This window comes from Phytophthora infestans, genomic scaffold (assembly GCF_000142945.1).
Source record: "Phytophthora infestans T30-4 supercont1.76 genomic scaffold, whole genome shotgun sequence".
Lineage (NCBI taxonomy): Eukaryota > Oomycota > Peronosporomycetes > Peronosporales > Peronosporaceae > Phytophthora > Phytophthora infestans.
In genome coordinates, this window is record NW_003303683.1 from 376175 (window position 1) to 389980 (window position 13806).

Genomic DNA, 13806 nt, shown 5'->3' on the forward strand with positions numbered 1-13806 from the left:
GGCGTGGTTGAGGTCGAGGCGGAACTCCTCCGTTAGCCTTGACTTGCGGCCGCTTTTCCCCTTTCTGCCGCTGGAGTAGTTGATAGATTTGCCTTCATGAATATCCTGGGCCACTCGCTGCCACAGCCGCGCGATCTGGCGCTCGCTACAGCTAAAACGGACTGCACAGGCGGCGAACTCTGCTTTGGGCGGCTGCAAGTTTACGCTTGAGCGCAGAAGAGCTGCGACGACTTGAGCACGCTCTTCTGACGTGAGGTTCTTCCTTTTACAGCGCGCGCCGTCGGTGTTAGAGCTCATCTGGACTTGTTGCGAAGAATAAAAGAAAAAATGAAGAATGTGGCCGTTTTGGAACGACCATAGCTCGTCAACCACTCATTCAAAATGCGAGCGAAAAGCACCAGAAGAACCGCCGTGCTTTGACGCATGTTTTAGACCAATCAGACACCAATAAAACGCGCTTTTGACGCTAAAACGATTTTAACTCTAAAACATGCCTTATATTTTCGGACGGAGGAAGTACCACTTACGGACTTCGAAGTACTCTAGTAATATCAAAGCTAACATTGGTATTGTTTAGAAGCACACATGTGCTTGTGATGATGAAGGTCAAAACTCAAGAGCTGTAACACGGTGTCTGTGTACTAACTAACCACGACGCATTTCAAAATATCAAATTGAGTCTTGTATCATTTAAGTACAAGCTGTTTGATTTCGAAAAGTTTCTACAAATGTAGCTTATAGGAAATCGGTGACTTTGCCAAGGCAACTCTCTTTACGATGTACTTACGATTTGTAAGAGTACCCTAACCATGACCAAGAGCGGTGAATATGATTCTTGATCTTGTTTTAGATCTAGGCCCATCCGCTGTTTTTTTTAGTAACTTTGATCTTGTCAAAGTACGTTTATGAATAATATTGTCGTAAAAGCATACCAGGTAGTACTTTTGATTTGCCTCACTTTCTTTTTGTGCTCAATGTTTTTTATAAAGTGTATGTTTCGACCTGAAAAATCCGTGCAACCTAATGTCTTAGACATTTGCTCGGAAGTTGCATGCTGCTCTTGATTACTCCCATGTCATTGGTGGTCTTAAAGCTGATGCTCAAGCTACCAGAGCCGAGAATCGCGCGTTGACTCAGGGGCTCGGCACTCTTGCTGTTGAGAACGTCGATAAGTCGACTCAGCTATCGTCAGCGAGGCACCAGGGGTTTCGTGAGGAGGCTGATGCCACGCAGTCCGCTAGCCACATCGCAAAGTCGTAAATATGAGTGAAGCAAAACTCGTTCGGGCTGCCGAGATTGAGCAGGGAAAAGCTGAGGCTGCGCTAGGTCAAGTCCAGCTTCACTACCAGCAAGTCTTATATTGAGACGCCAAAATTGCGGCTCTCCTCCAGACCATCACTGAGAAGAATACGGCGTACACAACACTTAAGGGTATCGTAGCTAAGCATTTCGAGCAGCTGCAGGAACCGTGCAGCTTTATAGCTGGACCGGCAACCAACGTTGAGGCACGCCCAATTAGTGATCGCTGGCCAGCGGGAGACGCCAGAAGCGGATCCTCCGGTGCAATGGTACTCTTCAGATGCATGATTCCCACATGGCCGCTGCTGCTAGCGCTGGGTTGGACGTTCCTGGACTCGATCCTGCTGGCCTTCATCTGAATGCCCGGTTGTGTCACATCTTGGAGTCTCGCTTTCCCGAAGTTCTTACCCTTCCCGCTGGTGAATCCTGCCAGCTAGTGTTGGTGACTCATTCTCGTCCAGACGCCCCACGGGCGCTTTCGGTCTTTGCTGATGGGTCCGCTGCTGCTTCCGGTACTCAACCACTGAATTTAACGTCGTCGGGGCTTCCTACTTCTTCTGCAAGTCTCTTGGTGAGCTCGGTTGCGACTCTTTGGAGCTCAACGACGGCTGTGACTCAGCCCACGCTGACTCTCACTCAGCTTCATCGTGCACCGCCAGCTGCCTTGACGCCTACGCAGCTAATGCGGCGTTTTGCGAATCCGAAGTCTCCGACAGCCGTTGGTCCTCACCACCGTGTACCAGCCCTGCCTCCATCTCAGCCGTACGCTTGTCCGCAGCCTGAAGAGAATGGACATGACACCGTCAGTGCGATTCTGCGCTTGAGCCTTCCTCTCGAGACTGTGTCTGATGAAGAGATATCTCGTATCGCTAAGTTCTGACGCCGTACTCGGCGTAAGAAGGTTCGTCGTCTTCAGCTGAGCTCTTCTATACGACCAGCCGTTTCCACTTGCTCAGAAGGTGAAGCTGAGGCTTCTAGCGAGGCTGAGTAAGAGTCCAACGTGTCTATGCTCAGTGACGACACAGCTCCTGCGTCCGGTTCGTCGACTCTTACGAAGGCTCCGCATGTTGGTACTTCGTCAGTGTCGTCAGTCTCAACCATTCAGCCATCGCCGATGGCTTCTCCCAACTTTACGGCTCGCCGTTGATGTGCTCGGTCTCGAACGCAGGAAGAAGGAGGTGGAGGGCGATGATTGACGATCGCCGTGTTTGCCTCCAGACTGACTGCCAGAATTTCACCCAATAGGAGGCGGTATTTCGGCGTAAGACAGCCAGGCTACAGTTTTTTTTTTTCATAATCCATTGTGCAATTTATCATACTAGAGCCAATATATTATTCTTTTTGTCAAAAACGTTTTTGAGAAAATGTAGCCTATTCGTCCTACGCTGTCTCACAAAACGGTAGTTTGGTCTTACTCAAGTAGTTTTTAATAAGGTTTCACTGAAATGTACTTCTTTCACAGTGAGGCCTTCTTTCAAATTTTTAAAATACATTATTCTCGCTGAGAGATTCATTCCGTAAATCGCTCTTGCTCACGACGGCAAATTCAAGCGTATATACACACTTAAATGAAAATGCTCTTAGAGCATTTCCACCCCGATAAAATTGTGGAGGGCGACTGTTTAGAGGTGCTAATTGCTAAAAATGGTGCAGATTTGGTATTTTGGGGTATCGAGTAGTCAAATTTGATTTGTGAATATATCGCGACTATTCGGCAATCTTGGTTTTTGTAGGGGCGATGGGCTTAAGTTCGCATTTTAACTTTAATAAGGGAAATGGTCAATTTAGTAGCTTCTGCCAGTTTAGTAGCCGACCTATTTTTCAGCCAATACCGTCAATGTACCCATTCGGTTACTGATTTGATTTGCCATAACTACAAGTGCTCCGTCTAAGTAAAAACCTGAAGCACTTTATATCTGGATATTTCCCGACCATTTCCAAGCCTGGCTCAATGGGAAGGCTTCGAGCACCTGATTCTGACGCAGAACTTGACGCTGCCGTTCAAGAGGTGCTTTCAGGGTCCACTACGAAGACAACGAGCGACAAAAGCAAGATTTCCCATAGCACGCTTAGGTAGTACGTCGCTCTAGCTCGGAAAGGGATTCTCCGCAAGCCCAACCGCCGCGGTCCGCATCCTATGCTACCAGAAGATGTCGTCGAAAGCCCTCGAGACTGGGAGCTTGGGAGGCAGCAGGTCGGGCACCCTGTAGGCCGCCACGACCTTCTCGAGAGGGCGCAGCAGGTGGCTCAGCTGGTGTGCGGCTTGTCGATGGAGGAGGGCTGGCTGCGCCGCTTCCTGGAGCGTCACTCGTCCCTCACATTAAGAACGTCACAGCCTTCCTCTAAGCTCCGTAACGAGGTGGAACAGCGCGATCTTGCAGTGTTGTTCTCGTGCCTAGCTAAGGTCATGATAAAGCACAAAATTGGGGCAGTACAAGTTTTTTTTTATATTGACGAAACCGCGCTTAGCACTACGAGGGAGCACAAGAAGGCGATCGCTTCTTGAAGAAGAAGAAGGGTCAAATAGACGTACCAAGACGAGGAAACCAGTATCGTTCACGAAGAAGAAAGCTGGCCAGGTGCCAGCGACGGAAATTGAAGAGGCATGAGCTTACGCTGTAGCAGTTTATAAACTGCTTATAATACTTAAATGGTGAAAATATATGACTGAAGACAGGATTTGATATCCCTAACCCTAAGCCTTCTTGGATCGATCAGACGAATCGAGCAGTATAATGAAATTAAGTCAAATGTAGCTACTAACCTGACAAGTCGGTCAAACGTAGCGCTTAACTTGCAAGCCCCACAAATCCAACAGAACAACAGCATTTAATCAGTGAAAAATCGCAAAAATAACTGTGTGTCTGCTCTTTTCGATGGCGCAAGTAACGTTTCAATTGGACTTTTCCTTTTGATGATATCGACCAACGTGTGCAAGCTGTTCAAAGTGGCTACTAAATTGACCATTTCCCTTACTTCAAGTGGGGGCCTTCAGAAAAAATAGCAGATCCCAAATGCCGCTCGCACAAATCCTGTAGCAAACTATGGGGGGTAGGTCACACTAATTCGCTCGCATGTTGAAGAGAACGTTTTGGAGTCTCTGCTAATTGCGACATCACAAAATCAAATAATGACGTCAAACCAAATATAAATGGATATCAGATCGCGCGCCGCGCCAACATAGTGGTAATACATCACAACAACAAACATTGCAATGGTCCAAGGAAGGGGGTGCTAAGACGCTGTACATGCTTGGGCTTATAGAAGCGTACTTTAGGAGGGCGGCCGCGCTGACTGGGACGCCACTTAACTGTGTACTTCTTAAAAAACTCGGCTCGAGCGAAGCAGGTGGCAGCGACACCACCGCTACAAAGCTGTCATAAAGCCCTTCTTCGTAGATCTTCTGCTACACCGTTTCTTAAAGCTACTTCTAAGAAGGTGCAGCAACAAAACCTCCCTACAGCGGCGTTGATGCGTAGCTGATTTTGTCGCAAACGCAGTATTTACTGCCATCGGCGAGATTCGAGCTCCCGCAGCCAGGCAAGCTGGTAGCAAATTTGTATGTTTTTCTCTTAGAGATTTGAATCGCAAATATCGTCACAAATGCAATTGTTGGCTATCGCATTTCTGCACGCAAACGCCTTTTGAATTGTGCTTTGCGTCATTTTCTGAAGACCCCCAGTTTTGTCCAAACGGGTGGAAATGCTTTTTTTTTTAGGATGCACATTTTCTAAAGAAAAAAGAAACAAAACGCTCTTTCACTATACGCTATACACTGGGCTCTATACACGATCTCAAGTATACATAAATGTGTTGCAGTCCATTCAGAAGCGGAAAAGCAAGCATGCGAGACTGACGACGATGGTGGGCAGCAAGCACAAGAATGGCATCATCTGCACGTTCCCGAATTGCAACAAGCCCATGCGCACCCAGAAGTTTAAGATGCACTTCACTAGGGCGCACCTGAAGGATGGCGAGGTGTACTCCATTGAACATCGGCGGCAGTACGAAGTGGCGAGGGAGGAGAATGCTCGCAGCACCGTGAAATCTGATCTTGTCTCCGCGGTTGCTACAGTGCCGGATACACCACCAGTGGTGTCCACAACGACGACTACGAATGGGATTTCCCGTGCGGAGACCATGTGCACTGCCGCTGCTGCTCACGAGAACATCGATGCGGCACAAGCGAGGCAGGTGCAAAATCAGAAGGCTCCATTGTCCTCGAATCCAGAAGACCCAGTCATCTCTGCCGCCAGGAGCGAGAACAGCGCAGCTAATACGAGTGCATCGCCCAGAACAATTCATATTCCGTCGATGGCGCAAACATCCTTGCTGACTTCGGTGTCTAGCGAGCAAGTCAGTGGTATCAAGCGCCCCATATCTTCAATAGAGAGCTGCCCCGGAGACGCCGTTGACCCGACGAGCGTGCTGTTGATGCAATTCATAGCATTAATGGACCAGCGCTTCCATGAGCTGGTAAGCAAGATGGGCGAAATGATCGACGTGCAGAAGGACCTGATCGACACATTACAGGCCAGCAACCCGGGCGGCCAGGCACCGGCAACAGCATTCTCTTATGCCGTTGAGGTGGTCATGAAAAGACGCAAGAAAGATTCGAGCCCTCGCGGCGATAGTAACAGTGATAATGGTTATGGCAACGCTGGCGCTGATGCCAGTGGTGAAGGTCAGGGCGATGGGGTTGTCTTGTAAACGATGAGATCCAAAACCGAGTTGTAGGAATGTATTGCTCCATTCAATTTGCGGTCCACAAATTTAACTTTATATTAGACAGCAGTCAATTCATTACACTAGTAGGACTGTAAAGGAAAATTTACGACACTCTGGCTGTGTTGGCGTAACTATCGTCTCTGTAGCGCCAATGTTAACAAAGTTGACTGTCATCTGAGACGTTTTGCTCCAACAGGCGCATTTAATAATTACGAGAGGCAACTGATTGCCACAATTATAACATTTGGAAGGTTTTTGCTGGCCTGAAATTACCGGTAGGAAGTGTGCACCACACTAGTTTTGCTTCCATCCAATTGCAGAAGCAACCATGAGCGACCAAGCCGTGGAAGCGTTCGGCAGCGTGGAGCAGACGCTATCGGCGGTAGAGGAGCACCTCGCTGTTTTCAAGCAGACGTCTATGGAGGATTTCACAGAAACTCTAAGGCCGTTGCAGCGTGCAAAAGTTCAGGTCTCACTGGGTACGTTCAAGCATAGCCTCTTTTGGTGGTCATTGATAATTGACTTATCGAGCTGCTTGACCTTTTTTGCCGAGTCACTAGCCTACACTATCAATGCGCTGCTGTTTGTTTTCTTGAAGACGCAAGGTGTTTCCTCCAAGGACATTCGACAGACTCATGTCAAGCAGGAGCTGGTAACGAAATTACTTCTTTCTGTTGGTGGTACAATTGCCAATGACGGATGGCTGTTATGCACCAATTTTATAGGAGCGCGTTAAGGCTTTTATTAAGAAGATTAAGGACACGGAGGAGCTAACCAAGGGACCTAAACTTGTGCTCGACAAAGACGCCTCGAAGCGTTTTATTCACAATGCCCTGAGCTCCGATCAAGTATACGTGGATGCAGCCAAGGCGCAAAAGGGGGGGCAGGAGAGCAACGAAGCGAAAAAGGAAACAAAGACAAAAATGGAAGGAAATGGGAAGCGGGTGGCCTCCAAGTCCTCCGGCAAAAAAAACAAGCGTCAGAGGAAAAACTAGCCTACAGTCCACACAGCCCACCACACCGGAAATCGATATTGCATTGATAAGTTTATTTGCGCGTCCCCTTCTTATTGTATGTTTGTCAGACGTAGTTATATACGCACTTAATCTGCTGAGGGTGGGCCTCCTGACGGCAGAGCGGGCATTCAGCTTTGTTCTTTTGGCACCAGCCCACGATGCATTCCCAGCAAAAAACGTGACCACACGGAGTGACGGCAGGGGATACTCGTTCTCCCAAACAGAGTGCACATTTTCGACGGGACTGTTGACTGTTTCCATTGCTCACCGATTGTTGATGAGAAATCCTTGAATTCGCATTCACAAACGAAAGCGAGGTGGGAACCCTCTCTGAGCAAGAAAACGGGGTTGTGGAGATACCGGCCGCCCTCGCCTCCTGTTGCCGTAGCTTAATCTCTTGCTTGTGGTGTTCACGCAAATGCTTGAGCTCGATTATCGCCGTGGCGACCAGACGAAGTGACATCATATACCCGAGCAATGACAACTTCACACCAGGCATTAAGTCCTTTCGTACAAAAACGTACTGGATGTTGGCTATCCGTTTCGCAAAGTGCAAATGCCGTGCAAAAACGTAGAAAGCTGCAAAGTGCGCGTGAGCCCCCCATTGCTGCACACAAGCTAAGCTGAAGCTGTACGATGCTGGAAACACATCGTTCTCAATCCATGCACCCATACCCTTGAGCTTTAATACTACTCGGTCAAGTTGCTGAAGTAGCTGCTGGGGCTTCAGCGCAGCCACTCGACTTTCCGAAGAGAGCTGGGAGCCGTCTACTGTTGCTGCCGACGCTGCAGCAGCAGCGGCCTCTTGCCGAAGTCGAAGTTGGTGTTCCATGCGCTCCCTCGGCGTACCAGTCAGATGACCTCAAATTTTTTCCCAGGCCGTTTTGAGATCGCGCTATCAGGTACCGAGGCAGCACGGCACACACAAGCCACAGTACATGGCGCCCAAGCCGCACATGCACGACGGGCCCAGACCCTGACTTGGTGACACGGATGATATCACAAAATTCTTCGCCCAGCGTCTGACCCGGTTGCTGATTGCCGATGGATAGCCCGTGGTAGAGTATAGAGGAGAGTGCTGCCAATTCTGGCAGCAGCTGAGATAGTAGGTGAGCCCCAAAGCCACGCTCCAGCACCTCACGGAGCAAGTTCTTGAGCTCACTTTCGTACACCGTATCCTTATTATCCGCCAGAAGCAGCTCCGCGCATGCACCCGCCGCCGGGAACGCGTCTACAGCTTGGGGCAACACCATGCCTTGTGGATTAAACGCTGATTCGGAAGTGCTTCATCATCATGAATTATTGAAACTTCTAATATGCATATCGAATTCTACTACATAGGCTTTGGATTGGGTGGGGTGTGGCGCAGTACCCAAGCAAGAAGGCTACCTCTGAAGGAGGATCTGGTCGAGCGAGCTAGGGACAGCTGGTTCCACGATGGTGATGACCAAGAGCAGCAAGATGCTTAACTACATTAACTACCGTATGAAGGTGACGCTGCAGGACTCGCGCGTGCTTATCGGCTACTTTATGGCCTTCGACAAGCACATGAACCTGGTGCTTGGCGACTGTGAGGAGTTCCGCACGCTAAAGGCCAAGGTCAAATCTGCGGTTTCGGAGGAGCGTGTCGAGAAGCGCCACTTAGGCCTCGTGCTGCTACGTGGTGAGAGCGTCGTGTCGCTCACTGTGGAGGGCCCACCGCTCGCTAAGGAGAACGAGACTGTCGGACCGAGTGGTCCCGGTGTGGCACGTGCGGCGGGTCGCGGCATCCCGGCGGCACCTATAGGTGCTCCTCCCATCGGACTTATGGCGCCTATGCGCGGTATTGGAGGCCCATCCCCAGGAATGATGCAGCCAGGGCAAGGTTTGTTCTTAGTATCTTTCTCTTGGGCAACGAAATGGGTGTTGTGGCGGCGTGTGGCTGGCTCCAAATGATCACTCGAACAGATAAGCGATCGGGTGCACGGCTTCTTTCCGAACCCGGATGAGCATCATTTTAGGAAACTACTGCCTACGATCTTAGTATGATGGAGCCCGCCACTCAACCGAGCAGTCAGTCGCCGCGGATATGGGGCATGAATCTAACATTTTTTATGATGTTTGTGATGTGCGTACAATGCTGCAGTGGCGGCAATGGCTCAGCCGCATGCGTATGGACGAGGTCGTGGTATTCCAGGACCCCCAGGTGGCATGATGCCTCCTCCTCGTCCGATGCCAGGCATGGGAATTCCCCCTCCAGGAATGGGCATGCCTCCTGGAATGGGCCCCCCGCCAGGAATGATGCCCCCTCCAGGTATGCGTGGGCCCCCAGGACCGCCGCCTGGTATGCGCGGCCCGCCGGGTCAGTAGATACGTTCAATTCGACTATCATTGAGGCATGCTCACACAAAAAAGGATGAATGAAGTACCAGTCGGAATCAAGCACTGCCCCCGCAGACACAGGCTACCCAGCGTCTTCCCAGGCCACGCAGAGAAAGTATGACTGACATATAAGTTATAGTATTTGCTTCTCGTGCGTGCTGGAACTCCCCTCGTGCACAATGGTAAGTTTTGCCTACTCAGTCCAATCATTTTTGCCAGACTACATATAAAAGTATCGATTAAACTGCTATTACCGCACCGCGAGTCCTTTACAGCCGATTCCAAGCATGCTCTTCCGAGTCGTCCTCGACCACAGCCTGCTCCATAATGAACTTGCCTTCTTTGTACTTCTGAGAACTCTCCATGGCTTTAATCTTGGCACCACGTCATGAATTCGATCAATATGAAGACGAATTTCCGAACCATCAAAGCAACACCACGTACATATTTCCAGCCCAGTACAAAATCACACTGGCTGCACAACACGTCTGCGATGCTGTGCATTCCCGTCATTAGATAGCGGTTGCGAGCTGGACCGACACAAATGTTATACCTTGGCAGTAAAACAGCATGCAGCCGTATTAGAGCAGGAGCAGCATTTTTTTGCTAGCATTGCCGTACATATTATTCATGAGGAACGCCTTGCCAGTGCGGCCGAAGAAGGTTTTCGATACGACATCGTCGCGGTCAGCCACCACGTTGCCGCAGTCTGCGCAACGAAATGCATGCATTCCTTCCACATCACACATCTCCCTCGAGAACCCAAAAACTTTGCTGACGCTGCAGTTTGTGTCGGAGCCACGCCAAGCCTCTTCGGCCTGGCGCAGCAGTTCCTCGTCTTCCTCTTCACCTGCAAGCTCGTCGACGCTGTTACTTAAAAGCTCCAGCCGCGGCGCGTGGCGCCACGTACTTCGGTTCTCAAGATATTCGACGTGCTTACAGCCGCTGCGGATCACTACGAGAGGCGGCATGCAGAGAGAAGTTTTTTTTTGTCAAAGATCTCTTTCTACCTCTCTTTTTAAGCTACCCTTGGTACAATAATGCAGGTCGTTGAAATGGCTACATTTTGCCGAACGAGTATTTTATTAGGGTGTTCCTTCCAGACGTAGCTCAAAGATTACGCTCCAGTCGTCCTCGTCGACATGCAGCGGTCGGGCCTAATGCACCTACTAACGTAGTCACGGGCCTCGAAAGACGCCAAGCGCACTGACGGGTGTGTGCGTACAGTGGAACCTGTCTGCTTTGCGGCGGCTACGAATGTCAAGCTGTGCATCTGCCCCGTTGCATGTCCCTTTACAGTGGGATCGGCACGGACCATGGACAGGAGCCCCGACAGGACTTAGATCGGGGACGAGGACCCGAGCGAATAGTCTCAGGAAAGGAGGCGGGCAAACTCCGCCCCCACCTGTGTGATCTCGCTGCCGAGCATGGTGTCGAACTTGTGGGCGAATGGCGCGACAGACCCCACGATACCCCATTCCAGCTCCCCACTCGAGATTATGGCGGAGGAGCCGTCAGCCCCACGCTCGGCCCAGATGTGATGGTTCTTCATGATGTTCTTCGCCAGCAAATCAGGATATTCGTCTGTCAACACGGTCTTTCTGGCACCTAGTGAGGCGGCAACTAACCCGCATAACCCGCAGCCAGCGCCAAGCTCGATCACATCGCGTCCATGCACCACCTCCTGTTTGTGCGTCTCCAGGAATTCGCAGAGGACAAGCGCACCCGCCCACACTTCGCCGCCTAGACCATCGACCTTGGTAGTGTCCTGCACAACGCGAACGCAGACATCGCTGCGCAGGCGGAAGCCAGCCTCGTGCTCTTGCTGAGTATTGGTCATTTTTGCCAATCAACATCCTCGATTTACTGACTTGAGACACTGAATCGGGGAAAAGTAAACAAAGGCGAATGGGTGGAGGCGCCGACAACAAAATCAAACGACCCACAGACTGGAAGGCCACTCTTTACTTCTTCACGCAGGTTGTGCGTCGCATTTCTTTAGGTTCGTAAGTCATGGAGGCTGTGAACGCGTCCCGCCCAGATGTGATTGGCAAGCTCCCGCAGCTGCAGAACATGGTCAAGCGCGATCCGGTGGGCTACCGCACCGAGTTCCTCATGCAACTGCGCCACTTTGAGAGCGAGTATCAGCTGTTCCTGCTGCAGCCGACGAAGGAGTCGGCACACTTTGGTGCGCTCGTGAGCTTCCTGAGCCATGTAGCTAAGTGCTACCCTAAGGAGATGGCAGCTTTTCCAGAGCAGATCATTGGGCTGCTACGCGACAATTACCTGGTGCTGGAGCCGGAGCTTCGCAAGACGCTTGTGCAGAGTCTTATGCTGCTGCGCAACCGTGGCCTTGTGGACGCCATCACGCTTCTTAAGCTCTTCTTTGAGCTGTTCCGCTGTCCAGATAAGCGGCTGCGCGAGCTACTGTACAAGCACATTGTGTCAGACATCCGCCAACTGAATGCCACATCGCGCAACGTAAAGGTAAACAAAGCTCTTCAGAACTTCTTGTTCGAGATGCTTAAGGACGAGAGCGAGCACGCCGCCATCAAGTCGCTGCAGGTGCTGATGGAGCTTTTCAGCGCAAGATCTGGCATGACCAGCGCAGCGTAAATGTTATTGTTACGGCGTGTACAAGAAAGAACACGAAGCTGTTAGTGATGGCTCTCAGTTTCTTTTTGGGAATCGACGACGATATTTTGGAGGATGAGGAGAAGCAGAAAAAAGAGAAGAAGGCTCTGGTGGCTGTGGACTTTCATGCCCACTCAAAAAAGACAAAGAAGCGTCAGCGTGACACCCTGCAGGCGCTCATAAAAAACAAGCGAGCACGCAAGCGGGAAATCGACTTCATGGCTACCTTCCCTGCGATTGAAATGCTAAATGACCCACAGAGCGTTGCAGAGCGTCAGCTGAAGCTGCTCAAGAGCTGCACGGAGCGTTTCGAAGTGAAGCTCCTCATGATGAACTTCATCGGTCGCGTTTTGGGCTTCCACAAGCTTGTGGTCCTTCCTTTCTACCCTTTGCTGCAGCGCTACTTGCAGTCTCACCAGCAGAATGTCACTGCTATCTTAGCGTATTTGGTCCAATCGTGTCACGACGAAATTCCGCCGGAGGAACTCCTACCTATTGTCAAAAGTATTGCGCACAACTTTGTCACGGAGCGGTGTTCGTCCGAAGTGATTGCTGTGGGTATCAACTCTCTGCGTGAATTGTTCCGTCGCGCTCCGCTGTTACTGGAATGCGAAGGAATAGACGTGCTAGTGAGCGATTTGATTCAGTACAACCGCGCACGCGACAAAACTATCGTTATGGCAGCACGTGGTGTGCTCAATCTCATTCGTGATGTTCATCCAGCTCTCCTCAAGCGGAAGGACCGCGGCAAGTTTCACAACGATGCAGCTAAGCCTCATCGCTTTGGTGAACTTGTGGCAAGCGAAGGCGTGGATGGTGCGGATCTGCTAGCGGAGGCTGAAGCAGCTGGACGCTTCGATGGAGAAGACAACAAGGATGGATGGGAGGTGGCATCGTCCACATCGGAAGATAATTCTGAGGACGAGTGGGTCGACTTGTCGTCCGATGAAGAGGACAATGAGCATGGAAACAATGACGAGGCAAACGAAGACGATGCAGAGGATAATGAGGAGCAGGAGGAGACCCCCTCAGATTGAACAGAAGGACCGTTTGGACGCCCGTCGTATCTTGACACCGCTCGATTTTGAACGCATTGAGATGCTGAAGAAAGAGCGTGATGCTGCCTTGAAGGATCCGAAGTCACGCAGCAAGCGCAAGGCCGAGGAGGATGCCGCAAAGGCAAGCTCGGATGCCACGAAGGTAAACCCGACGGATCTCGAGGGCTACTCGAAGAAGAAGCGCTTGACTCAGGAGGAACGTCTTTTTTTGATAAAAAGAGCGTCGCGTTTCTTTTTAGGAGAAGCGTTCAATACACTCCCCCCACCTTTTGGAGAAGTCAAACAAAAAGGGAAATCAAGGTGTTGGATTCGGAAGCGGTGTGAACGTCTGGGGGGAAGAGCACTCCAGCGTCAAAACCCAACATTAATTCCAACAGCTTCGTTGCCGACAGCGCATGCTAAAGCACGACGCGAAGAAGCGCCGCAAGATTTAGACACTGCGACGTTCATCAGATGCATTCTACTGTACAGTAGACTTGTTTTTGAAAGAAATACTGGGTGTTAGCAACAGTTTTGATTTTGGTGGACGATATGCTGCAAGAGGACACTAGCACTTCCTACTTGCACTACTTTTAGCATCCTCGCTTGCCGTGACCAAAATCATTTGTCGACGGCCTGGTTGGCGAGTTTCTTCTAATCTTCGCCAGACACCTCAATCTTATATCTCCATAGACTGTTTCTTCTTCAAACGAAGCTCATCCTGGATCTCC

General features: G+C 50.5%; 7 protein-coding genes across 7 annotated transcripts; 4 read left to right on the forward strand and 3 right to left on the reverse strand.

Moving 5' to 3' along the window:
* Positions 1-3436: 3436 nt before the first annotated feature.
* On the forward strand, positions 3437-6009 carry PITG_18749 (uncharacterized protein; the record flags this gene model as incomplete). Its single annotated transcript, XM_002997348.1, has 4 exons — positions 3437-3650; positions 3769-3878; positions 4462-4485; positions 5119-6009. The coding sequence occupies 4 exons, from the start codon at positions 3437-3439 to the stop codon at positions 6007-6009; spliced, it is 1239 nt and encodes a 412-aa protein (XP_002997394.1).
* A 346-nt stretch (positions 6010-6355) lies between these two features.
* Positions 6356-7022, forward strand: PITG_18750 (uncharacterized protein; the record flags this gene model as incomplete). Its single annotated transcript, XM_002997349.1, has 4 exons — positions 6356-6506; positions 6588-6679; positions 6753-6881; positions 6969-7022. The coding sequence occupies 4 exons, from the start codon at positions 6356-6358 to the stop codon at positions 7020-7022; spliced, it is 426 nt and encodes a 141-aa protein (XP_002997395.1).
* Positions 7023-7107: 85 nt separating this feature from the next.
* Positions 7108-8296, reverse strand: PITG_18751 (peroxisome assembly protein, putative; the record flags this gene model as incomplete). The annotated part of the gene is made up of 4 exons (XM_002997350.1): positions 7108-7294; positions 7352-7725; positions 7783-7878; positions 7961-8296. The coding sequence occupies 4 exons, from the start codon at positions 8294-8296 to the stop codon at positions 7108-7110; spliced, it is 993 nt and encodes a 330-aa protein (XP_002997396.1).
* A 99-nt stretch (positions 8297-8395) lies between these two features.
* On the forward strand, positions 8396-9720 carry PITG_18752 (small nuclear ribonucleoprotein-associated protein, putative; the record flags this gene model as incomplete). Its single annotated transcript, XM_002997351.1, has 2 exons — positions 8396-8907; positions 9169-9720. The coding sequence occupies 2 exons, from the start codon at positions 8481-8483 to the stop codon at positions 9390-9392; spliced, it is 651 nt and encodes a 216-aa protein (XP_002997397.1).
* On the reverse strand, positions 9674-10375 carry PITG_18753 (uncharacterized protein; the record flags this gene model as incomplete). The annotated part of the gene is made up of 4 exons (XM_002997352.1): positions 9674-9778; positions 9849-9957; positions 10026-10173; positions 10279-10375. The coding sequence occupies 4 exons, from the start codon at positions 10373-10375 to the stop codon at positions 9674-9676; spliced, it is 459 nt and encodes a 152-aa protein (XP_002997398.1).
* Positions 10376-10427: 52 nt separating this feature from the next.
* On the reverse strand, positions 10428-11244 carry PITG_18754 (uncharacterized protein; the record flags this gene model as incomplete). Its single annotated transcript, XM_002997353.1, has 4 exons — positions 10428-10432; positions 10510-10537; positions 10612-10677; positions 10810-11244. The coding sequence occupies 4 exons, from the start codon at positions 11242-11244 to the stop codon at positions 10428-10430; spliced, it is 534 nt and encodes a 177-aa protein (XP_002997399.1).
* A 120-nt stretch (positions 11245-11364) lies between these two features.
* On the forward strand, positions 11365-13498 carry PITG_18755 (SDA1 family protein; the record flags this gene model as incomplete). Its single annotated transcript, XM_002997354.1, has 4 exons — positions 11365-11969; positions 12011-12975; positions 13061-13318; positions 13489-13498. 4 exons carry the CDS (start codon positions 11418-11420, stop codon positions 13496-13498), a joined length of 1785 nt encoding a protein of 594 aa, XP_002997400.1.
* Between the last annotated feature and the right edge of the window lie 308 nt (positions 13499-13806).